Source organism: Rhea pennata, chromosome 16 (genome assembly GCF_028389875.1).
Source record: "Rhea pennata isolate bPtePen1 chromosome 16, bPtePen1.pri, whole genome shotgun sequence".
NCBI classification, from domain to species: Eukaryota; Metazoa; Chordata; class Aves; order Rheiformes; family Rheidae; genus Rhea; species Rhea pennata.
The window spans coordinates 5,647,240-5,671,859 of record NC_084678.1 but is presented as its reverse complement, the minus strand read 5'-3'; the positions used below and the strand labels follow the sequence as shown (position 1 = coordinate 5,671,859).

At 44.1% G+C, this 24,620-nt stretch overlaps 1 protein-coding gene across 5 annotated transcripts in view; it reads right to left on the bottom strand.

The window, feature by feature from the left end:
• Positions 1 to 447: 447 nt before the first annotated feature.
• Positions 448 to 24,620, bottom strand: part of PPP1R16B (protein phosphatase 1 regulatory subunit 16B) — a 65,765-nt gene continuing 41,592 nt past the window's right edge. For 3 of the 5 annotated variants that reach the window (XM_062589158.1, XM_062589156.1, XM_062589157.1), the window contains 9 exons: positions 17,499 to 17,569; positions 14,960 to 15,105; positions 12,595 to 12,698; positions 12,156 to 12,280; positions 10,014 to 10,139; positions 9,579 to 9,654; positions 8,470 to 8,599; positions 7,522 to 7,690; positions 5,568 to 6,880 (listed from right to left, as the gene is read on the bottom strand). In XM_062589158.1, coding sequence (XP_062445142.1) covers positions 6,359 to 6,880; positions 7,522 to 7,690; positions 8,470 to 8,599; positions 9,579 to 9,654; positions 10,014 to 10,139; positions 12,156 to 12,280; positions 12,595 to 12,698; positions 14,960 to 15,105; positions 17,499 to 17,569 — 1,469 coding nt within the window. In that variant the 3' untranslated portion in view covers positions 5,568 to 6,358. Of the gene's footprint in view, positions 5,449 to 5,567; positions 6,881 to 7,521; positions 7,691 to 8,469; positions 8,600 to 9,578; positions 9,655 to 10,013; positions 10,140 to 12,155; positions 12,281 to 12,594; positions 12,699 to 14,959; positions 15,106 to 17,498; positions 17,570 to 24,620 lie in introns of those variants that run through there. The other 2 variants (XR_009960051.1, XM_062589159.1) reach the window with 2 other exon arrangements.

Genomic DNA, 24,620 nt, shown 5'->3' with positions numbered 1-24,620 from the left:
GCCGCGCCGCCCGCGCCGCCTTTATCGGCGCGTCGAGCCCGAGCGGCGGCCGCGGCGGCGCCGCCAGTGGGGGAGCCGCGCTCCGCCCCCCGCCCTCGTTGGCTGCGTTTGAACGCGGCCCGCCCCGGCGCGGCCCGGCCCGGCCCAGCCCGGCCCGCGGCGCTTCGAACGGCGCGGCCGCGCTCGCCTCAGGGCCGCGCCCGGGCCTGCCGCGCCCACAGCCGCAGCCGCGGCTCCGGCCTCCGCGGAGAACCACTGCGATGAGCGATAAATACCTAAAACTGCCTGCCCGGAGCCTGGATTTACTCCTCCAGGCTTCTCCTGGCGATACTTAGGCTTGCGTGGGAGGCAAAGGCATTTAGGCAGAGCCCACGGAGTGGGAGGATGCGCGTATTGCCCCATGTAAACAAATCAAATAGGAACCAGGGGCATTTTTGGTATTATTAAAAGAAATTTAATATATTTTTTAAATTAAAAAAATTGAATCTATTAAAGACACTGAAGTCAAGTGCTAATACTGTCAGACATACCCTTTTGGCATGAGATTTACATACAGTTTTAAGATTTTACGCATTGCTCCAACATGTTAAGAAACCATCTTTTCATACATACAGTAGCAATAAAGTCAGCTCCATACAATATCAAATATCCTTTTTTAAAAAAAGTTTTAAATATATTAGACTCTGATTGCCAAAATGCCATTTTATACACAAAGCTGCTAATACAATATACAGTTCTTACATTATTTTTTTCACATAAAATACATTTCATCAAGTTTTATTTGTACATCATTTACTACCGATCGATGGAATTATGAATTATTGCAGAGGGCTTGCCACCATTTTTAAATATCCTGGCTATGCAGCAGTCTAACATAGCTGTACAAGGGCTACAAACACTGTAATTCATTCTCCCCCCTCTCACAGGGAAGCAAGCACTGCAATCTGTGGGCTGAGGAGTCAGAAGTGGCTATGCTAAGGCTGCATTTACCCCCCAAACCTATGTTTTTTCCCCCAGTTGCAGGTAGAGATAATTGTATTGGTGTAGACTTGGGAACTGGTGTCTTGAGCACTGTCTCCTCTACGAGAGCTTCCACACTTGAAATGCAGCAAAATATTCCAAGTTCTTGTTTTGCTGTGGTGGATGTTGACAAAAGATCTCAGTACTACTTGAATCATGTAAGAGGCCCAACAAGTCCATCTTAAGTCTGACCAATATGTAAAGCTGAAGAAAGCCAGGAACTACCATCATATGGCCACAGACAACCCCCCCTCCCCCCCGCAAAAAAAATCTAAATATTAACCACGTTCTGCAGCAACAAGCTAGCTCTTGCTACTGCTAGTGTGCTCTGGACCCTGCCAGCAGAGAACTGCTGCAACAACGTTGGTCAATGCGGTTTGTTAAATTAGGATGAAGTCTTTTGCATTGGGAGTGTCTGTAGCATAGGAAGAGAGAAACGGTGATCATGAGAGAAATGAAAGAGCAAATCAAATTTGCAAAATACAACATGCTGTGAACAGTTTTCCCTTTGCAAAATAATAGTAAAATTCAAAACAGCATTGTATAGTCACCACAAAAATTTCAGAGACTAGCCACTGAGCTATTTTTAGCAAATACAGTAAGGCACAGCTATATCCAGACAGAGGGAGCACACCTTGCAGTAAATAGACAACAGCTGATCTACTGTGGCTCACTAGAAACCAGTCCCATTGCTTTCTCCGGTAAGATATTCTTATTTCGTGGTATTGCTGATTTTGTTTCAGCTTAGAAGAAAGAGGGGAAACAGAGATCCAACATTAGATCAAAAAAGGACAGTGCACAGAAATCAATCTGCCAAATGGAAATTTGGGACATAAGTGCTCGCATCTGCAACCCCATGAAATAACCCCTTGCTTGGTATACTAAAGAATTCACTGCATCTACTGGGTATTGCCCTGATTTGTTATTGCTATTTCCTGCTATGCTCTTCTCCTCCTTCTATAGCAGGAGTTTCCCAACCATGTGTCATCACATCTACAAGTCACATCAGCTAGAGACAATTCTTTCCAAAATGCAGAGGGTTTTCAGGTCCTGGAGCACCACAGAAGTGAGACAAACTAAAATTGCATCACTTGGTATGTGAAATACAGACATAGGTCTGAAGCCAAACAGATCCCAGCAACCGTACTTAAGCCCCTGTCTAACGATTTACTGCTGGGACTTCCTTGGTGGAGCTCAGTAAAGCAGAGACGCTAGTTTGAGAGACACTGTTCTGCATCTGAATAAAGTTTTTCAACATGGAAAGTAAAGCTGCTCTCATCAACCAGTTAGTTTGCTAGAAACACTATGACTTCAGCATATAAGAAGATTTTTCAAGCAGTAGGGTTGTTCCTGTGTGCAGATCTGCCTACAGTGCTTAATAGGGCAACTGTCACAACATCCAAATGTGCTATATAAAAGTGCTATATATGGCAATCACATCTTTTCTAGCTTCCACAACTTTTTAACAATTTTAAGAGCTCCAGTAAACTAGCTGACTGTCTTCTGCTATGTACCTCAGAACTTTCCACCAGGATGGCCTTGTTTAAAATGCATGGATATGAAAGCATTGTAGTTATAGTAGTAGTGCTAAATTTTGTAATAAGAAGCCCTGTTCCTACAGGTGGGCTCCTACAATGCACATATAAGAGCATCTGCGCATTTATCATGCCCCCCAAAAGCTTGTTTGTCTCTATAAGATAGTTAACCAGAGGCAAGTTAAATTTTTTTTTACAGAATTGCTCATCCCTGACCTACTACCAACAACTTCATGCACCATAAATTGTCAGTTCTTTCCCTGACCATTATCTGCCAGTATCCCACAGGCAGTGACCATTATATTCAGAATGTCACCCACACATAAGGAGGAAAAGCATCAGTCCATTTTGGGTGGCCTTCAGCAATCTTTGGAAATCCCACTTGGATGCAACTTCCAAACCAAAGCCAATGGTAAATAATCAGTTGTCTTTGCTATGAAACATATCCTGGAATATTTATCAGTTACTGACCTTTCTGAGTAAGAATCATTTGCATTTGATCAGACACCACTACAGCATGTTAGCTTATAGAGATAAAGCTAGAAGAGATATATTACTGCCAATTTACAGTCACAATATAACAGTCCAATTACAGGGACATTTTATAACCTAGAACCTGTAGCATCCTTCCTCTGACTGTAAATCAATTGTTACTTCACTCAAGATCACAGCTAGAATAATGAATTCCTTTTACATATAAATAAAGTGAAATACTGATAAAAATAAAAGCTATTTGCCTAAAACAGACTGGCTTCATGCATTTTTAACATATTAGCTACTTGCAGGGAATGCAAGCCTCAAACTACCTCACACGATTGCATTCGACTCCCTGCTTTTCATCGGCTTGGAGATATGTAAGATTCATCATATTTAATAGCACAAAATTGCTCTGAGAAGGAAAAGGGTCTGACTCCTCCTATCCCTAGTAGGGAAGGCATCAGCTGGGCCCAAATTTTGCACCACTTAAAACCTAGTGGACGGCAGCACCAAAGGTTGTTATGCTGACTCCCAAATTCTCATTAGGATGGAACCTGGAAAGACTACCTCCAACACCATGGGAAAAGGGAGGCATACAAAAGATCATCTTCGCTTATTCAGCAGCACCTAGGCTACACCTGGTATTATTCCAGAAGAATTTTCTTTAAGACAATCACAAGACCCACTCTTAACTACACACAGACCACCTTAGATGCTGTAAAGTCTCCAGCTACCAAATCAACTTATTTCAACTAGAGAGTGACTGTAATTCCACCGAGGTTCAGTAAAGCACAGGAAGTATTTTCAAGTTTAATATATGGGTTTGAATAATGGAACGACAGAGTGGCAACTTGTACAGATCAGCAGAAACCAAGAGATTAGTCAGATGGGACAAAGGTGTTAAGCAAGCTACCTAAGTATGTGTCAGAGAAGGCTCACTTTCTCTGAATGTTTCAAAAGATGTAAAGGAACCTCCTGCCTTTAACTAAACTGAGGATTTAAAAATCAGACAAGATGCTACCACTTTTCTAATTTGTTCCAAAAACAGATAAGGGAAGGGAATTGTAGCCTTAGAACTTGAAACAATAAACTATCAGCTTGGTAATAACCTCAAAGACCCCAAAGTATTTGGTTTTTGTGGTGACTTATCTCTGCTGCCTGAAGGATCTGCTTTAAAGGAGGGGCCCAGATCCCTGCCTGAGAGCCAGCTTCAGAGCCAGGCTCGATCTCACAGCCAAGCTCAGCTGTAATGTAAGCTAAGGAGTGGGTATTCCTCTGCAGACACCTGCCCAAAACACTTTTCAGAGAGAATGGTCTCCCTGCTCCTTCACTTCCTTTTCCTCATAGGATTGCAGACTGGTTCCTATCTCTCTTACACATTGCTTATACCCTTGACTAGACCTTTACCGATGGAACAATGTTTCTAGTTGATGGGGAGTGGAGGGTGGCAATTAACAGTTCCTTTTAGCCTAAAAAAAATTTTATGGCCTAGAAAGAAAAGGAAATGATGTAAGGATTCCTAGAAAGAGAATATATGTGTGAATTCTTTTCAAAGGAACAGGTAATACTGATGTCTAGCTGCCAGCTAACAGGAAGATGAGTGGAAGCTGCATTTTTCTGTTCCTTAGCTGAAGCACAACTACACCTCTGTGAGCAGAACTTGGCTTACACAGACACAAAACAGGCTTATGTTTCCCAACTTTGGGATTTAAACTGCCCAAGACAACACATATTCATGCAAGCAAATAGTTATGTGTGCAAAAGCTCCTCTGTGCAGAAAAAGGTTTGAAGAATTACAAATACTTCTGTAGATACAACTGGTTAAATCAACTGTGGCCAGTTCCTCTGAGCTGCCTCCCAAGGGGACTCTCCGTTTACCTCCCTCTTGTATGCAGACTTAACTTCCTGAAGAGCCAGCGCCAAGACCCCATGCTACACCGCACGAGCGTTTCTCAGGTAGGCTGTCAGGGTTCACGCAGGCTGTGTTAAAACACTGGTGTTCGCATGTCAACCTCTCTCCCGCAGTAGCCTTGTGACTACTGCATTGTGCTTGGCTTTCACTCAGAAAGGGAGTTCGACTCTCTTATGTACGCAATATACGGAGGCCTTTAAGCCTTGTTCTGACACTGCTGATGAATTCAGCATGAAAACTGGAAAAACAAACAAAAAAATCCAATCTCTGCCCTGCTGCAATGTTCAACCATCAACGTGATGATTTAAGTTACCTGTCTATCAGCCAAAGAATGCAGGTTAACACAGGAGTGCCATTAAATCTAGGGAGATTAGAAACGCTTTCATGACATTTCTAGATTAGTGTAGGCAAGTCTTTTTTCCTCATCCCTCCCAAGCCCTGTGGTTCTGGAAATCCAGAAAAATCAGAACACAAAGCATACTGTTCCAGGTGTCTGTGCTGAGCCTACAGAGTAAACAAACAGAATCAATAGGAAAATGAGATCAGCAAAAGTCTGTCCAGTTTTAACAAATTAAGAGTTTAAATAGTACAAATAAAATTTTTAAATTACTTATCCCAATATAGACCTTTGTCAGTATTTTATTGCAGTAAAATTCTATTGCCAGGCCCCCTTATTGCAACATCAGTTTTAAAGCCTGTTCAGTGATGCCTGTTCCATGAAGGATTCTGCTTAAAAACTTGATGACAGTCTTCAGTGACCGATTTACATGAGCGGAACAGGACCTAGCCAGTGCACAGTTTTTAAAGGTGAGCTGTCACTGCGAGGAGACACCACCTTGCGGACTTCCTAAAGCAAACGCAGTATCTACACTTGCTCATTGCTCAGCCCCTGGTAAGTTTTGGATCCAGCTGCACAGACAACAGCTCAGTCCTTTCTTGCAAACCCTGCATGGGGGCTGACCTCCATTCCAGGGATATCTGCATTGCACCCAAGAGTGAAAATGAGGTCTGAACTGTCACCTTCCAGAAGCTTGTTGGCTTACAGCAAGAGGCTCAGATGCAAAGATTTTAATTCAAGCCATTTCTTCTTTTCAAGCCATCTCACGACTTTCCAAGGATGGGGAGGCAGTGTACCGTACCTTCTTCCCCAGGAAGCATGATGAGGGTGGCTCTTCTTGCATTGTACTGATGTGCATCCATTCCTCTCCTATGAGCCTTGTTCCACCTGCAATACTCATTCAACCGCAATGGAAGTAATTGGCAGGGTAAAGTACAATTCAAAATGAACAAGGCTGCTGCAGTTGTGATGTCCGTAACCAAATTCTGCCCTTGGAATGCAAACAACCCGGCCTCTGCAACAGACCCAACCAGCCCACCCACGTCGGGTTTCCTCTAGGATGAGTAACAGGTGAGACTAGGAAATTCTGCAGCACCCATGCACCTTCTCTTCCATTTCCTCCATGGGAGCTTTGAATTTCAAAAGGGGGGGATCACCACTGGCCACTGTGTAATACACTGAGGTCCCATTGGTGCTGTAGGGAGAAGTCCTGGATCCGATCAGGTGTGACTTGGCCTCACTCCCATTCTCGGCTACACCTCCCATGCCACTGCCAAAGTGGGTGCTGAGGAAAGGGTGATTGAGGAGCTTGGCTGCAGCCCGCTGCCGCTTGAGTTCAGAGAGCGTTTGATGGCTGTGCTCCTTGTAGGCACCCCACAGCTGCTGTGTGTCAGGGAGCCCCGGGTTGCCATAGGGCAGCATGTGGCCTGGATTACTGTCGGGGTCAGCATGCATATTCCAAATGTCCCCATTGGAAAAGGTGTACTGGTAAGCACTGGCAGACGCCCTGAGTCCGTTCTGGAGGGGGATTTCCGAGTCACACTGGGTGCTTTTGTTTGCTAACTCAGGAAGAAGGGAAGAGTTCTCCAGCACTGAATTCTGCAACAAGAAAACATTAAAGAAAAGCATCTTCCTGCACCCTTCAGCACTGTTCATCCCTGCAACAAACTCCTAAATCAACTCATACACAGAGTCTTCCAACTGGACAGGAACTGGAGGAAAAACATTGAATTCACCTGTCACCAGGACCCTTATAATGCTATGACCCCCAACCAGGAATCTGGAAACTTTAACTCAGAAGAAGTCACTTGAGGAAAAAAAAAAACATATATATGTGTGTTTGTATTAATATAAAAAGCATGTTAATATAGCTTGACAATAACTGAATTAAAAATAAGTAACTGCAAAGCAAGATTACAGTAATTTCATGATTGCCATTTTTGTTAACTGTAAGGAGAAACACAGATATCAGAACAGACAACCGGTTTTCCTGGCTTATTAGGGCTGTATCTCAAACCTGTTTATGCAGCTGTAAATCCAAAACAGCCTTTCCACTTCAGTGGGATATTCCAGTTTATAGTAAATGAGAATTCGCTCTTTTGCTTAAATCTAACAGATGAGGTTTAAGAACATTTTCACCCACTTCCCGTCCCAGAGCACCCACTGCTATGCAGCCTGGTTTCCAGCCTGCCCTGCCAGCCCCACTCAGTGACTCCCATGGGATACAAGAGGTTCCTTACGGGGTCTGTATTCTCCTGGTCGGACCGAGTCTCCCCAATTTCTCCAATGAGGCCTGAGTTCCTTTGTTCTTCTGCTGCCCCCATCTGCTGCCAGACGATGGCTTCTTTCTCGCACTCCTTCCTGTATAGGTTTGTTCGGTCCGAAAGACTGGCCCTCCTCACCACCTTCCTGTCGGAGACAGGGAAGGAGCATCAGAGCTGTAAGCACGACACAGGCTTTCCTCTTACCCCAAAGCTCTTCTCACATCCTCCTTGCGCTCCATAAGGTCTCCCATTGGAATGGGACAGGAAAATAGTTTCCTGCACCCAGGCGAAGCAGATAAAGGCACTAGCATGTGCATTAAAGGTGAGAGGAATTTTAAAGAGTTATGAAAGACATACTTCAAGTCTGGGTTAGATTGCATGCAGCTCACCTGATGGATCTACTCTGTAACAGTGAAGTGAACGTAATGGCAAAGGGCCCATGGGTTGTTTAGGGAGCTCTGCAGAGCACAGCTTAAGACCTGCTGCTTTGATGTCTAGCAAACGTCTTATAAAGACTTGCAAAGATTGTCCTAATACAGTATCATGGTTGTGAGCCTCATTATGTATTACTATTCATTCACCTTTCCCTGTACGTTCTTCATGAAAGCTGCCAAGAAGCTCAGGTTTGAAGCACTGATTCTCAGACACAAGTATCCCTGGTTTAACAGGTAAACTCATCACTTGGTACTCTGTCCACATTAAATCACTGTGGTGCAGTCATTTTCCTCCAAGAATCAGAACCTCTTCCTAGAGAAAGGACCACTACTTCCTAGGGAGCTCTGCTTTCAACAGCTAAAAGTCAGCCTGTCTGCCTTTCAGGGATTTCATTCCCGAAGGATGGACAGGCTCGTTCTCACCACACTGACCTCAAGCTGCTCCACAGTCATATCTGGAAAGCCAACGTGCAGGGAAAAATGCACTTACCCCCGGCTGCCAGTGCTAGAGGTCCTTCGGCTCAGGGAGGATTTATGCCTCATCTGAGATTTCATGATCACATCATGCTTATGTTTCAGCTCCAGAAGTAAGACTTTGAACTCCTCTTCTTCACATAGATCTAAGGCACACACACACCAAGCCTCTAGTCAGGCCGTTCTCACGTGGTACTGTTACTGCCATGTAACTAACTGAGGCCTGGTAAATATGCTTCCAATGGATAAATAGAAAGGGAATTTAAACAGAGTGGGCATAGACACATTTATCTTCAAAAGGATTAGAGGAGGCAGATTGGTTTGGACACCTAAACAGCATTGGAAAACAGGAGCTGTTGATTGCGACGGGGATGAACTGTGCAGTGCCCCAGCTATTCAGCCAGGTTTTGTCCTGTCTCTAGCAGTAAGCTGTGCCTTTACCCATGAAAGGGTAAGAGATACAATGACCACTATCTTAATGCTTCAAGATGGGAGGAAAAACATTTCAGTAACAGACTGCAGCTCTCTGAATAAAATGTCTTTCCTTAAGCCTCCAAAACAATAAAGAGTAGATAAAAGTAGAGCAGGTTAGGAAGGAAGACAAGAACTTTCATTTTTCAAAATGAAGATGCACAGATTTTCAGTTGAGGTTCAGAAAACCTTTTGCCAATAGGAAACACAGCACAAGATTATAATACACATGGTCAGTTGCTAGTGCTTTGGCATTTTCGCTTCCAAGCTGTTCCAAAACTTCTGTGTGTTTTCTCTTTCCTCTCCAACCCCAAATAGCTTATTACATTTTGTTTTATCAAAGCAGAGTTAAAGACACCCAAATTTTAGGGCTGCAGGTGTAGAGGGATGACATGAATGGGTCAAACACACAGGACAAAAACCTTATCCTTTCTTTTCTATGGACAAGAAGCACTTTCAGAAGTACCCAGAACAAATCAAGCACTTTAAAAACTTTAATCCAGTTAAAGTCACTGCAACTTTGATTCTAAAGACAGCTGAAAAATGAAGTGTTAAACACTTTTGAAAGCACCATTCTAGCAGGCATAGGAGGAAAAAGTCTCTAAAAGCTTTGTTTCTTAGTGGCTTTGATCTCTATGAGCTTAGCAAACTCACCTATTGGCATCTCATCCAAAGATGTCCTGGCACTCAAACTGGCTCCATGGGATACAAGCAACTCAGCCATTTGCATCTAAAGGAAGGGAAAGAAGGCAAATTGATGGTGATATTTTGGCAGTTGTTTTCTGCCTCAAAGCTGAAAAGTTAGAGTAAGTTAAGAAGCAATTGCATGCATGATCAACTGGCCTAAAATTATTCAGGTACATGTGTGATGTTAAACACAGCTCCTACCATTCAGCTCCACAGACATGTTCTCCCTGAGCTTTCTCAACAGAAAATTATTTTTTGGTACCATAAAGATCTCATGTTACACCACCCAGCAAGTTCAGCCCTACTACAGATTTCTTCTGTTTGTAAGGAACTCCACAATTCACCCAGGCAGAAAGACCTTTACAGCACCCTCACATGTGACACTTGCAACAAAATGATTACCTGGCCCCAAAAAGCAGCAGCATGGAGAGGTTCCCAGCCATCCCAGTCCTTAACATCCAGGCTTGCGCCCTGGTCAAGGAGGACTTCAGCTGCATGAAGGTAACCATTGGCTGCAGCTATATGGAGCTAGGAGACAAGGAATAGAGCATGAACCACCTGCAAGGACCATAACTGCTTTTTTCCACATTAAGTTTCAATGGAATTTCTTGGATAATGCCTGAATTTAGATTTGGACTCATGGTACATTTTATGTTGGGCAGATGCATTTCCATCAAGTCAAAGACAGATTGTTCCTGTATGCTAAATCTCAGTATTACCTACATGTAATTCTACCTGGAGAGGAAACTGCTGAACAGTTCCTAAAATAACCTATGTATACGTATTAGAAAAAGAATAGTTTCAATTTTTAAATCAAGGCTTTCTAAGTGCTTTCAAATCTGTAAGCAAACAGCACCATCAAAATGAAAGCCTGCAATGGAGAACACCTCCTCTTGTAAACTCTGTGTTCTTCATCACAGAAGAATGTCTCTTCTTCCTCTACTAAGTGCCGTGGATATGATTTTTTGATCAAATTTTCAGGCTGCCTTAGTCAGGACTCCTTTCATACAAGTGCACTTCCATTCATGCTATGCTTGTTTTCAGCATTTTTAAAAAATCAGAGACCTCTAAATCCTTGGCTACTTGCAGTTAAGGGGATCTGATTTCTCAGATACTGGCCTCCAGCTGCATCCATCGCTTCTGAAACATTAGTAATACTCTCCTGTACTCCACTAAGGCACTTCATATCTCTGGAGATTTTTTTAATACTTGGTTGCTGTTACATCCCTGAGCAAAACATTGATCTGTGAGCTATTCTTGAAGTATGAACACCGCTCAGAGCTTCCCTCTTTTCAGCTGTGCTGAAGAGGAGAACAAAAGCTTCTTTATTTACTTTTTCCATAGAGATGCCACCCCACAAAATTCAACTATCTAGGAACAAATGCTGATGCTTTCTGGCAGTTCAGCTAATTTCTATATAGATTTTTATGGTAATGGGTCATACCTTCTGGAGGTCATATGAATTAATAAGGAATCGCTTAACTTTCAGTAATAATCTGAAAATCAAATGCAAGCTTGAGTATGATACTGAGAGTTAGTAAAATCATTAACAGTTCTCCAGGGCTAGAAGGTGGTGTCACCGCTAGAATCTCTACAAGCAAGGCAGGGGTCATACAAAAACAAAAGTCAAGAGGTGTGCTTAAAATTATATAAAATATAATTTCTCCCTGCTAAAGGGAGAAAACATTAAAAAAATAAGCTGCAATAAAGACTTCAGTCACCCAAGTCTATCTGGGAGGGAGCTGACCCTCTCTTTGACTCTACACAGGTGATAGTTTAGAGAAGAAACTTGAAACTGCGGTAGTTTGGTCAAAAACTGCACCAAATGGCTTGGATATGAATTATCTCATGAACTAAGCATCAGACAACCCAGGTATCACGCAGGTCCCAACACGTACGACAATGTTACTGAACCTCTGGTAAGTCCGGAGCACTGTAAGTGAAGGGTTACGAGACCTGTTGCAAGGAGCAAAAAAGTGAAGAAGGCTAGGACTGTCCAGTCGAACCAGATGCCCAGTTGCCTTGTGCTGTAGACTGGCCCTGAATGCTCTCCTCTGCCCAGAGTTAAGTGCCATCCCGTGTAAACAAACAGGATGTTTGCTTCACTCTGCACTAGCCAGACACTAGGCAAAGCAGAAAGACAACAGGAGGCAAAGTCTCCAGAGGGCCCAGCACCCGATTCTGCTCCCATTACAATCTGAGCAATCTCCTGTGCTCCCACATGGAAGTCAAGTCAGACAACAGCATTAGCCAGAAGTGAAACACTCCTGGGAGGCCTTTCAACCCCGTTTGCCTGAGCTCAGTGTTCATGTTCTGCACCTCCTCATCACAGGATTTCTTGTGCCGTTCTTACGAAGCAGCTGCTACATAACGGACAGAGTCTGTTCCTATGTGACACTGAACAGGGAAAAAATCCAACCAGCTTCCTCTCTCCTCCTACTGAACTTGCACCTTGTGATTTTGTATCACCTTCTGCTGTAGGGCAGGGTTTGTAACACAGAGGCTGAAGGAGGACAAAGGTGGAACCACAGCATTTTCACTCACCAGTGTAGCACCTTGGGCATCAGTCCTGTTCAGGTCCTCTCCAGTTGCCAGTATGTCATGGATGTCGCAGATCATGACCTGCTCTGGAGCGGCCCGCATCTCATTGATTTTTTCTTGTGTAATTCCTGTTAAAATTCCAGTTAGAAAGAAGAGTAAGAAATGGTTTCTGTCTCCATTGGGTGAGTAAAGTTATACTTAATTCCTGGTTAATGTGATTCTCCATCCTTCCCAGAGAGGGCTGTAGGGCTAAGAGGACTGACAGCTGTCCTTCACCCCTCACCACAACTCAGGAATCAGAGAAACTTGACAGAGTTAGGTTGCAGGAAACTGTGCCAGGCAGTTTAGCCTGGATTTCTGCTTTTCTCCAGAGGCTAATCAAGGCAATTTTTAGTACTACATTGGCCCATTTACGCAGTTTACATGTACTCAGTGTTCTTACCTTGATATGCCATGCAAGTCTCAATGACATCCAGGGTTGGCTCATCTTCACAGAGGTCATATGGCATGTTGCCATCTGCGTTTACTGCCAATAAGTCTGCTCCACTGCAAGAAGAAAATTGCATTGATATACAAATAAAGGACCCCAGATATCAGAGAGCAGGCAACACCAATCATTGGGACAGCAAAAAAAAAAATTAGGTTTTACAGCTGCCCAAACGTCACTGAGATTTGTGTGAGATGAGACAAATTTGGAGAGAAGCCATGCAGCTATGAAGAAGAAAGATAACTTCCAGAAGTAGATGCCAGCTGCCTCCTTCATGGAATGCAGGGAACCCACAGCAACTGAACAGGAGACACTAAGCCTTCCCTGCTCTCCCCAGTGCTGGACAGACCAGTGGCTTCTCAGTGCCAGAGGTGATTTATTCACTGAATTTCTGGAAAAAAATGCCAAACAACTCCCAGGTGCTTGCTATCTGGGGATCTGGCAGTCCTTCAATGAAAAGTTTGCAAGGACCAGGACAGTTCGGAAGCCTTCAATCTAGCCAAGGACACACTGACCAAAAAAAAAAAAAAAAAAAAAAAGCAACCAGTATTTTTTTTTTAATTTCTGATTATTCAAAAGTATTTCTTTTATCTTATATCTGTATCAACTCCAAGAGGTCACCTTTTGGAAGCAGAATAGCTAGCTAAATTGATCACTTCCTCTGTATTCCCACAACATGGTAGAAAATTTGCAGCACCTCCTGAGCTATGCCATTTTAGCTATGTACTAGGCAGCCCCACTGAGCTGAGCTCTGATCTGCCTCCAAAGTTAGCAACCTTTGAAGGACAGCAGATAGGATTCAGTTGCATTTAGATTCTCTTCCCTTTTTCTTCCTCTCCTTCTGCCTGAGCAGAACAACCCACATTGAAATTCACATTTGCAAAGTACCAGGGTCAGCTTAACCAGCAGATAAGAAAGCAAGGAACTGGACACCTCTTGCAGGCTACTTCCTCTGGTAGTCTCCAAGGGATCCAGGTCCCCCCACCAATAAGACTGCTTTCAGTGTAAGGGCTTAACAAGGCATTTGATACAAAGGACTGTTACAAAGCACAGCTTCAATCACAGCAGCCCCACACTATGCTGTATACCACAAAAAGGTGAGTAACTGCAACCCTCAGCAGTCCGAAGACGACTGTTTCTGAGCACAGGATGATGATGTTAGGTTACTAGAGTCTGAATTTGCTGGCAACCAGTCAATACAGGACAGGCTATGGTATCTAGGGGCCCAAACATAAGCTCCAGTTCCTCAGCCTGCCACATATACCCATGATGCTCCCTTATTCTTGGTTTTCAGTCAGAAATGAACTATATTGTTCCACATTTTAATTGTTTATTCCATTTTTCTCCCCTCATTCAAAAATTTCGTACTCTAAGTGGATCGACTTTCAAAGGTTTATCATTTGCATTCTCTGCCTCACTTCCTTCATTAAAAGGCCAAGAAGAAAGGACCAAAATTTCAGTGCTAGTCTCCCAAATGACAGCACCCCAGGGACAAGGGACATCCCTGGGATACAAGCTATAGGCACTGCTTGTGCAAGGCAGCATGTTAATACCCCCAAAGCACGCTCTGCTCACTACATGGGCACTGAGCAAATGAAGGAGGAGGCTCCTTACAGAGCCAAGACTATCTGCTCCAGACAGGGTTCACAGAAGTTGCTCGCTAAATGCTGCTCGTAGTATACCTCAAAATATATCCACCTTCCTCCTCACCAGCAAATATAGGAGAGAGTTAAGCTTTAAGGCCTTTGTAGAGGCAAGTGGAAGGTCCAGTATGAGCATCCTGTGTCACAGCTGGGCAACAAACACATTACAATAAGCCAGCTGGTTCCTAATTAAGACCCATTAAGAGAGCCCACAAAGTTCATCCTAGTATTTGAGCTGTATGAACATCTTGTCCTCCTGCATCAGTGAGTCTTTGTGACTGGGAGACTTGAAGTAGTATTTAAAAGTTTGAGAGTGGGTCCTACTGTCTGTTCCTGTTTCTACTCCTTACTGTAAGCACAGTTCAACAGGCACAAACACAAACACCTACACAACAGAACAGCAGCTGCAGGTGGAAATTTTTGCCTGGTCCCCAGAAGCTTCACAAAACTTAGTCAAGTCACCTGGGAGTTTTACTGCTTCTCAGCCTTTCTCCTCTTCCTCCTCCACCCTCTCACCCCCCGCAGTGAGGAGTCCTCTGTATAGCCCAAAAGTAGGGAATGGCCCCAACTGCTCCAGTCTTGCAGGGTACCAAGCAGTCTAAGGTTCCACCAGCATCAGCAGAAGCTATGTGTAGAATCAGACTTGCAAGAAGGAATACACACAAAAAGCCACCTACTGCTGGATTAGGATCTTCACCAGGTTGATATGACCACAAGTAGCTGCTGCATGCAATGGAGTCCATAGCTCGTTGTCCTTGGCGTTGACATTGGCCCCATGGTTGAGGAGAATCTTGACTATCTCTTCATAGTTGTCTATGCAGCACTGATAAGCAAGAGATGCAGGTGATTCGTGGTTTTAAATTTAGGGCTCATGCCCTCTTGGTATTGCCCAGGTAACTGGAAGAGGGGACCTACTTCTTCCTGCAGTGTTTGACAACCAGCATCTCCAGTGGAGTCAAATACCAAATTCAGCACAACCAGGACAGAAAACCATCATGTTGAACATCTACACTGGATGTACTGAAGGTTACTGGTGTTTTATGGAGTCTTGTGTTTTGATGGCAGAATCAGTGAGGAAGCAACAGTAAGAGATGCACAAAGCTTCTGTGCCACTGAGTCTTTCATATTCAAGAGCAGACATAGCAGAAATTCAGGTTAACCAGTGTTAACATCATACTAAGGGATGGGGCTGAAATTTACTTTTCCTTGGGAAAATCCCCCACATTGGCATGTGATGAGTAGAAGTCTCAGCAACTCAAGTTACTACCACAGTTATTTGAAGAGATTTAAGTTGGATTCCCAAAATAACAAGGCCATTTTTCATTTCCTGAAAAAATCAGACCCCTTCAAAGTACATTAAATTGGGCATTTTGACTGCATTTAGATACCCTCTTCAAAGTACATTAAATTGGGCATTTTGACTGCATTTAGATACAGTCTGGTGTTCATTCCTTCTCCTCATAGCCTCAAATACATTTACATCTCTTTTGCAAGGGAAGCACACAAATTCTCCCAATGAGCCTTCATTGCACATCTAAAGAACATAATGAAAAAGGGGCTTTTCTGTTTGCTTAACTGCCTCCTTGTGGTGACTCTGCTCCTAAGCACAGGATCCTGGATGCACATACAGCACCATCACCAAGCAGCCTCGAAGAGAGCTTGGACTGCTCCTCTTCGAGGAAGACTAAATATGCTCTTTAATCCACCTCATTCTCACTTCCTGACATGAGAGGGTGTGTGATAAAGACACTAAAATAAGATTCAGCCTTGTGTAGGAAGCCTGTTCATGGTCTATGCATTACTGAAGACCCAAATTGGAGCCTTAAATAGCTCAACATTGCAGTACAGGCTTTTAGTGGAGCTAGAATTACTCTCAGAACAAACATTTTGGCATGTGAGTGACACAGACCCCTTTGCACATCGCTGTTTCTGTTTACTATTTATATATGGAAGTGAGGTTAAAATCCTGCCTGTCACAGAGCCAAGTCATCATAGAACCATAAGCTGCATCCTTCACAGGAAGCCACCACTAATGGGCAACACTATTCATTTGGCAAGTCCTCTCTGTTCATGGATTCAGTTCATTCCAGCAAAGGCTAAGTCCCTGCATCACCCCCTGCAAATGCACCTGCACCTTTACAATAACTGGTCCTTTTGTGGGCTAGCTGGGATTCTCCAGGGCTCAGGAGCTGGTGGTGAAAGCACTGGGGCTGCCAGTGTCGCGGGCTGCCTGTGTTTCCCTTTGTGTGCAGGATAACGTCTCGGTGGCAGGGAGCTTTTATTCTTCCAGGAGCCAGTTTGCATTTTTAAGCAAACATCCATCCAGCTCTGAAGAGAGAAAGTGACTTGCAGAAGCTTCCAAAATCCCAAGTCAATGGGAGCATTTACAGAAGGGACTAACAGAGAAAACTTCAGAGTCCCCGTGCCACTCGCAGAGTGGATCCAACAACCGCTCTACTGTTCCTCTTGGCAACAGAGGCAGCAGCTGTTGGTCACTGCGCAGCCCACAGGCTTTGGGAACTCCAACTCGTCTGCTGCTTTTGCACTGAAAATCAGGACTCAGGAGGAGGAGCGGGCACAGAGACCTGAGCAAGATGATCAGAAACCCTCACGGCATCACCAGCGTGAATGCTACTGGGAGGGATGCAGACATACAGACTAGTACAACAGCTCTGTTTTTTAATGGACATCGGTAGTTGCTGTCTCAAACTGACCTTTGGAAGTCACCAAACCTCTCAAAAGCAGATAAGAGAGCTCAGCAGATCATGTGCAGGCTCTCTGAACATCTTTTGTGCCATTTAACTAAACCACTTTCAAGACTGGTGGGTTGCAGTAGTCGCTTAAAGCAATCTGAGTTTACCTACTTTAAGAGTCTGCAGCCCAGCCCTACAAAGATTAAAGGGTGGGAGAAATGTTATTGCTTATGTCTGAAAACAAGCTCCACCTCCTGAGCTCTTTCCCTCACTGACTAAAGTCGAGGATAGAGCAAGAAAAGGGTTTGATCCCAGTTTGCTCTCCAGGAAACAGCATCCCCCAGGACAACATGGTAAAAAACTGCATTAGCTGATGAACAAAATGAAATACCACAGCATCCTCCATTCTGCATGGGCGGTCAGCCCCAGGCAGGTCTGCTCTGAGGGTCCCGATCCTCAGGCAGCTGAGAAGACGTGACACCAAGAAGCAGCAGGGAGCAGGGACCTCTCCCCAAAGCCTCACCTGATGCAGTGCAGTTAATCCATCTTCATTGCACAGGTCCGGGCTAATATTGCTCTTCAGTAGGTAACACACTGGAAGGGAGGAAGATAGGAAGAAAGGAGAATCAAGTCAATAATCCTAGTGCACCTCCGGTCCTCAGAGAGCCCTGACCATTAGCAAGCAAGAGGCTCCTGCACTATCAGGGTGTCCTGTCACTGGCAGGCAGCAGGAGCTGCTCTAACCTCGTGGCCAAGAGCCCCAACATGGCATCTGCCACGCTGGGGAGTACAGGCCTTCCCAATTTTATCCAGTAGAGAGCAGCAGCATACAATTTTCCCACTACGTTCCGAATGGAGACTTTGTTCCTATGCCTATCATTTTCATACCACTGTGCTGGAACAATGGAAATTTTTATCTTCTCTTTTGCAACATCTTTGAGTACAACCTATCCACACTATAGCACAGTAGAGCTCAAAAGCAGTCAGTGATCTTTAGGTCCAAGCTACCACTGTAATAGGAAGTCTTGCTTCAAGAAGTGATCAGTCTGAGACACAGATCCCAAACAATCCCAAACGGATAATATGATCAGAGGCCTGGCACATCTAAAATACGCAGAGGTTGTTTTGGACACTTCACATCGATTGTCGGGAATTTGAAGAAAGCCGTCTGCCCCTAGGTAAAACACAGAATTTGCTGCAAGGTACAGATTTTGCACAGGGTAATAGCAATAAGGCTGGCAGAGAAAGTAATCTAATAGCAATACATGAATGCTTGAAATTCAACATTACAGGCAGGTTTTGATTATTTATACCTGTCTTCTATTGTTTACATTCTCATTCTCTGTTTTTTTCTCTAGAGATTTCACTACCTAAAGTTCTTCCCAGCTCAAACGTCATTCAGTGCAGGCATAAGCCAGAGGTCCCTATGTGTTTCCATAGGGCAAGCATAGCAACAGATATTCAAGTCCCATCTTATTTGTTGGCAAGGATGTAAATTAAGAGAAACCAGAGCAGCAAAATAAGGAACACTAATGAGGCTAAAAGGGCAATAAACACTTTTAGAGTTTGCAATCAAAGACTGCAATGCTGGTCATCTTCAAAGCACCCTACAGCCTCTCCTTGGGCTGCTTTTTTTCACATCACTTTGCCCACTGTTCAAGGGAGCTCCTTCAACAACAAGTCAGGGAAAACAGTCTGCAGGGCTGTCCTGAGGACAACAGCACTCATTTTAGCACCCAGAGTAGAACGGGAGAAACTTCCTCAGTGGAAAACGTGTCTGTGGTGACATTAAGTTATCTACAAAACCTTGTCTAGAGATCTGGAAAATATACTTGCAAGAAGTAAAATTGAAACCAAAGTAAAATTTGGAAACTGATATAAGAAAAGCAGAATAGGACAAGAACAAAACTCATCCCTCCCCACAGCAAAACCCCCTCACCACAAGTCAGTCTGAAGAAGCTAAGTTTTTTTTTCAGCTAAGAAGGCCAGTGCAGGAAGCTCACACCTACACTCAGCTCACGCACCTCCTGACACTTGCATGCTTGCTGTAGGAAGTGCTGAACCCCAGCCAGTATATCCAGCTTAATGACTGTGCTTCTGCGACTGTTGCTGGCTAGCCCCAAGTTCCTGCCTTCCTAATAGGAGCTGACTGATGGGCACGTCATTCACCAGTGGTTCTGTTCTTCTGTTATTTGCTTTGGATGCTATGCCATTAGGGGTTTAATTCAATCTCAGTCATTTAAGAACCATTGTGTACTAGTAACATGCAGCTCCATAATAGTGTTTTGCCCGATTATGGAGATTTGGACAAGTAGATGCTGGCAGATTAACCTTACAATTGCTATCCTTCCATAAGACAGAGGCAAAAGCATAAATCTCAGCTTGTTATGGACTATCCACACCTCCTCCCAGTCTCACCTTACATCAGCCAGGCTGCTGTCTTCCAAGACACTGACCCTTTGAGGCAATAACTGCTCAGTACCCTTTATCCTTCGGCTCCAGAATAAAGGGTGGTATTTCCATACACATATTCCTGCCAGTTTTGGAGATCATACAAGGATGTAGACCAAGGCAATGAAGCTATTTATGGCTTGGGTACCTAGGAAGCCCTTAAACAACCACTTAAAGAAGAGATCATATTCTTTCTCATCAGTCCTAAGCTTAAGTTTGCATCTAGAGGTTCTAAAACAGGAGCAAAGAGCTGGACAGCAATGATTCTGGCCTTTATCTCCAAAATCAGAAGGACACTGTCTTAAGTATTCACTTGTTCCCTATGCTCCAGACAGCAAATTCTGACAGGTAGGCAGAACTTTCCAAGAACTGCAAATTTCTACTATATATACACATCTCATTTTATAGGTGAGGCAATTTACCCGGCATCCCAGCAAGCCCATAGCAAGCCAGGGCCCAGATCCTGCCCAGTTCCACCGCCCCCAGCACCCCAAGAAGCTGGGCATAGCCACTGTAGGGACAGCTGCACATGGTGGCCGCTCTTCAGCACTCACCCTGCGGCATGGTCCATGAGGCCATCTCATTTGCCTTTAGGATCACCTTATCCAATGTAACTGCTTTAGAGGGGACCTGCTGTGATGCAGCCACGTGTCAGTACAGAAGCCCACACTGCTGTCCCATGGCCGATGCAAGATGAGATACTCTGGACTTACAGCTGCCTCCTTACTCCTCGTTCGTCCTGCTTGCCCATCCTGCGTTATTCCCCTCCTTTCCTCTCCGCACAAGCTCTCTTGTTTCTGCTGGGCACTGAGCCTGTGGCTTGTCTCGTCCCTGTTAAACTGGCAGCACAGAAAGCAGGCAAGGGCACACTCCACATACCCACAGATGCCCTGGATGCTGCTGAAGGAGTTCACCCAACTGGTGGTGAGTTAGAGCATGGAGATGGGGAGCCAAGTCCCAGCAGCGGGAGAGGACTGAGGATCCTGCATCACCCACAGTGTCCTGCAAGCTATCAGAGGGTCGTGAAGGATTCTCCATGCCCACCACCTGGCTTAAAACCTACTGTCTGCCCTTGGAAGCCAAACAGAATAAGCCCTCCTTCCTGATGGAATTCAAGAGAAATACACATTTGTGAATTTGCCAGCATCTGAGAACAGAAAAAGAGGGACACAGGTGCAACGTTTTGCGGCGCTGAAAGACAGCGCTTAAACAACAATTAAAATGCTGCAGCATTGCCAACAGCTCTGCTGGTCTGCTTAAAAGTGTAATGCAAGAAACCTGGACCTGACCAAGCATACTGCTTCTCCTTGAGAATGCCCAGGGCCACATGCAAGAGGTGCAAGAGTACCTTCTCCTTCCTCTTCCATGGACTAAAGAAGCCACACCAGTAGGCTGGTGGAAACAAGCACTTTAGCTACCAAGGAAGCAGATTAATTAATCAATACCAGCTGGTCAAGTTCTGTTCCAAATATACGTGTTGTCTAAAGCCTCTACACATCACTCACAAGAGAAAGATCAACCTAAATTACACCCACGGTGTAGCAATGAAAAAGGTGCTTTGAAAGCTCGTATCTTTGTTCAGGTGGTCAGTAGACAAGGTTCACTCATAACCAAGGTTTCCACCAGCTTTGTGAAAATGGAGAACCCAAGGGGTGTCCAGTTAGTACACTAATATGGGCCTAATCACTGCTAGCGTCAACAGAGCCGAGGGCACTCTGAATCCTACAGAATGGGCTTTTATGGGTCATATTTGAGTGTTCATCAGCAGTAGCCTTCAGTTTAACACTTCTGATTAACTTCTTAGAGAGCTCAGTGCCTAAAACGCTGAGCTCTTTGAAATTGGTCCTTTTTCATGTGTAGGTGGGGGGAGGAGGCAGGAGGGGCTGGATGCATGGATATACTTTATTACATATCAAGCACAAGTTGTGGGAAGCACTTTCAAATGCATAGCAAATGAAGGAATGAAAATGATTACAATAAGAGCTGGGTGAACAAATTGTTGTGAATAATTCATTGCAAATTATATTAACCGAACAATCATTCAAATGTATTTTCCATTATTCTGCTTGCTCTGCCTATAATTGAACCACTCACATACCAAGATGGTGTACATTAATCTTCAATTTATATTTTATCATTTACATCTGGGTTGTGTTAAAATGGAAAAGCTCCCATGACAGCTATGAAAATAAATCCTAAAATGACCAAGTTTTAAATCATCCTCAATCACATATCCTTGGGCAGCCCCAAACAGACTCTCCTGCCTGTATACCAACAAACCCACTCTACAGAAGATCCCTTCCCTCCTAGTCACGTTCAAGCATCACTTATTCTCCCTAAAACCTATGAATTAGGGAAGACAAAGAAGCCACCACAAAGGTCCTAAGGAAGATTCAGAGTGGGGTAATCAGTTCTCTCACTTAATGAGAAATTACAGCATGATCATTTTTCACCTATGTTACCTCCCACCAGAGTTATACTAGAAACAGCTGTTCCAGAAAACCTCCTAAACCAGACAATGACTTTTTTTTCCCATGGAAAAAAATGCCTCTGCCAGTGTATTTCCCCCATACAAAAAAAGCTACACCATAAAATTCTGGACACTATTACATTCCCATCTATACCCAAATTCTGCATACCTTAAATATTACTAAATCATAAGACAGAAATAAATCAACAAACGAATAAAAAGCCAAGTGACATTGAGGAGGGGAGACAGGACTTCTTCTGATAGAACGGGCTGATTCTTCTGAAAAACATGCAATGCAAGCTGTCCAAATTGAGTAAGCAGGTTTACCAATGTGCTCAGCGTTACACACGCACATCCAGACCACGAGGTTTTTTTAATCCAGGTTTATTTTGATCCTTTGCACTCAACAATTTAGTTTGGAAAATGGTATTTAAACTCCTCTATTTTGGTTGCTGGTTCTCAAGCCACCTTTAAAAGCTACCATTGTATTGAGGTTTCCAAAGCAGTGGAAAAATTCTTGTACATTTAGACCCGATTTCATCGAATGAAATCAACAGAAATTGCATTTGCGCTTTTATCCCTCAAGTGTAAGTCCTTTCCTCCCAGACACAGCTTTAATTAAAAACCCAGTTTACTACAAGAAACTCTTCCCAGCATTACTTCTTGTGATATGCTGGTGGTGCCTACGCCACCTACATACGCTGGCAAAGACCTCAAAAGATATGATCCTCAACCTGCCAGTCGCCGTCCTCTGCACGGTTTCAGTTACTTGCAAAGCTGCATTTTTGCTGGTATGCTCCCGCAGGAATGCTTATTACATGGCAGAAATTTTGCCAGTAAAAGCTACACTGAAGCTAGGAGCGCTTTGCCAGCGTAGCATCCAGGTTCCCAACGCAGCATGTTCATATTCGCGAGCATGTCTACACTCTGAGCTGTAACGGGGTGAATATACTCAGCCTTGTCCTCCGTTCCCTGCAATACACAACTGAGAGCCCATCTCGGTCCATTGATAAACTCTGAACTCCCTGAAGCTTTTTGAAAGATGAAAAACGCCGCAAATAACAAACCCACACTCAGACAGCTTCAAACATTTGGAATATCTAAAAATAAATATGGCCCAGTTTGCCTGCTGAGCTAGCAACGGAGACATCCCATCATGACTGATCACAGCGCTTTCTCGCGAAGTTTCAAAGCCTGTTAAGATACTTCCCACCTAGTTTATAGCTAGGCATACACATTCCTGCTAATATACTCATGCACACAAAATATGGGAAGTTTGGAGAGAGGCCAGCAGAATCCCATCTGTTTTGCGCCATACTCACACGGGCAAGAACATTTCATGCAGTTATATTCAGCCCAGGTGCTGCTTCTCTCAAGGAAAAACTATTTCTGATATTAATGCGCGTTGCTTAACAGCATGCACCCTTCTTGGGCCCAAAGAATATGCTTCTGATGGGAGGCTCTTTCTGCAGAGCTTCGAAGCAGGTATCGGGGCATGGTTTGTATGCAGGTTTTATTTCAACAGCAAAGTGAGAGTTGGCAACATCTGCTTTATTTATCATTTGCATAGAACTCAACTCTTTTGCCCCCTTAATGTCTATTACAATCATTTTTGGCTTCCGTGCTGTGACTCCTAACCACCACCGCTGTACCAGAGCACAAAGCAGAATACTCTAAGGGAGCTCCTGTCTACAGGCAAGACGCTCTCTTTGATCGATGGGCCACAGCCAGGCACCCAAACCCTGGGCATCTCACATTTTTCTTGCTCTGTCTCTACAGACTTTAGGCTCCAATAATCCACTTAGCATTAGTGATGCTAAAGCATCTTTCTTGTCTGGATGCCATCCACCTGGGATTACTCAGGTAAGTAACAGCATGCAAGTCACCCATCTGCAACTAGCAGTGCTCACAGGACACAGGAGAAACAAAACCAAATTATTTCAATACAGAAAATAAACATTACAGGATGCCAGCACCTGACAAGCCCTTTTAAGAATTTAGCTTCATGTTAAAAAAAAGCATCCGCATACTCTCTTCCTGCGAAAAGACTAACAGTGAAACTGGCCCACGCAGAGCTACTGAATACATAAAGGAAACTAAAGTCAGAGATTATTTTCTCAGTTTCCTGGTCCTCATCTGTTACTGGAAAAATGCATAAATCATTTTGGTATGGTTTTTAAACAGATGATGGGCTTGAAGGGATAAGTGTTTTATATAACCTTCGGGCTCAGCTGCCTTCAGCAGGATTTTTGTGGGCAGGGAGCCAGGAAAGCAGATCTCCCAGTATCACTGTGACAGTGACACCTGGGCTGCGAAAGGGCCCTCTCCATTCTTTAAGAGTCACTTTGGAGTAGATGTTTTCTATGAATTGTGCTTGTTTAAAGAGTGCTAAAAGAAATTAAGTCAAACTTAAGGAATTATGGATTGAGGAGACCATGGCCAAGTTTCACAAGGACAATACAGCAGTTGCAGTAATAAGCAGAGCAGTGCTGGGTTTTTTAGGAACCTTGCTGCTCTGCAGAATTCACCACCTGAAAAGTTAGATGCCAGCTCTCCCCAGGCAGCAGAATTAGCCTGCTAGCTGTCACAGCTGGCTGATCAGGAAGCACCAACAGAAAACGGGGAATGAAGGAGAGCAATGTCTTCCAACAGTGGTCAGATAGGAACCTGCTTCCTCCGTGTTCTGAGTCAGCACCTCAAACATTGGGTTTGAAGCAAGGAGAA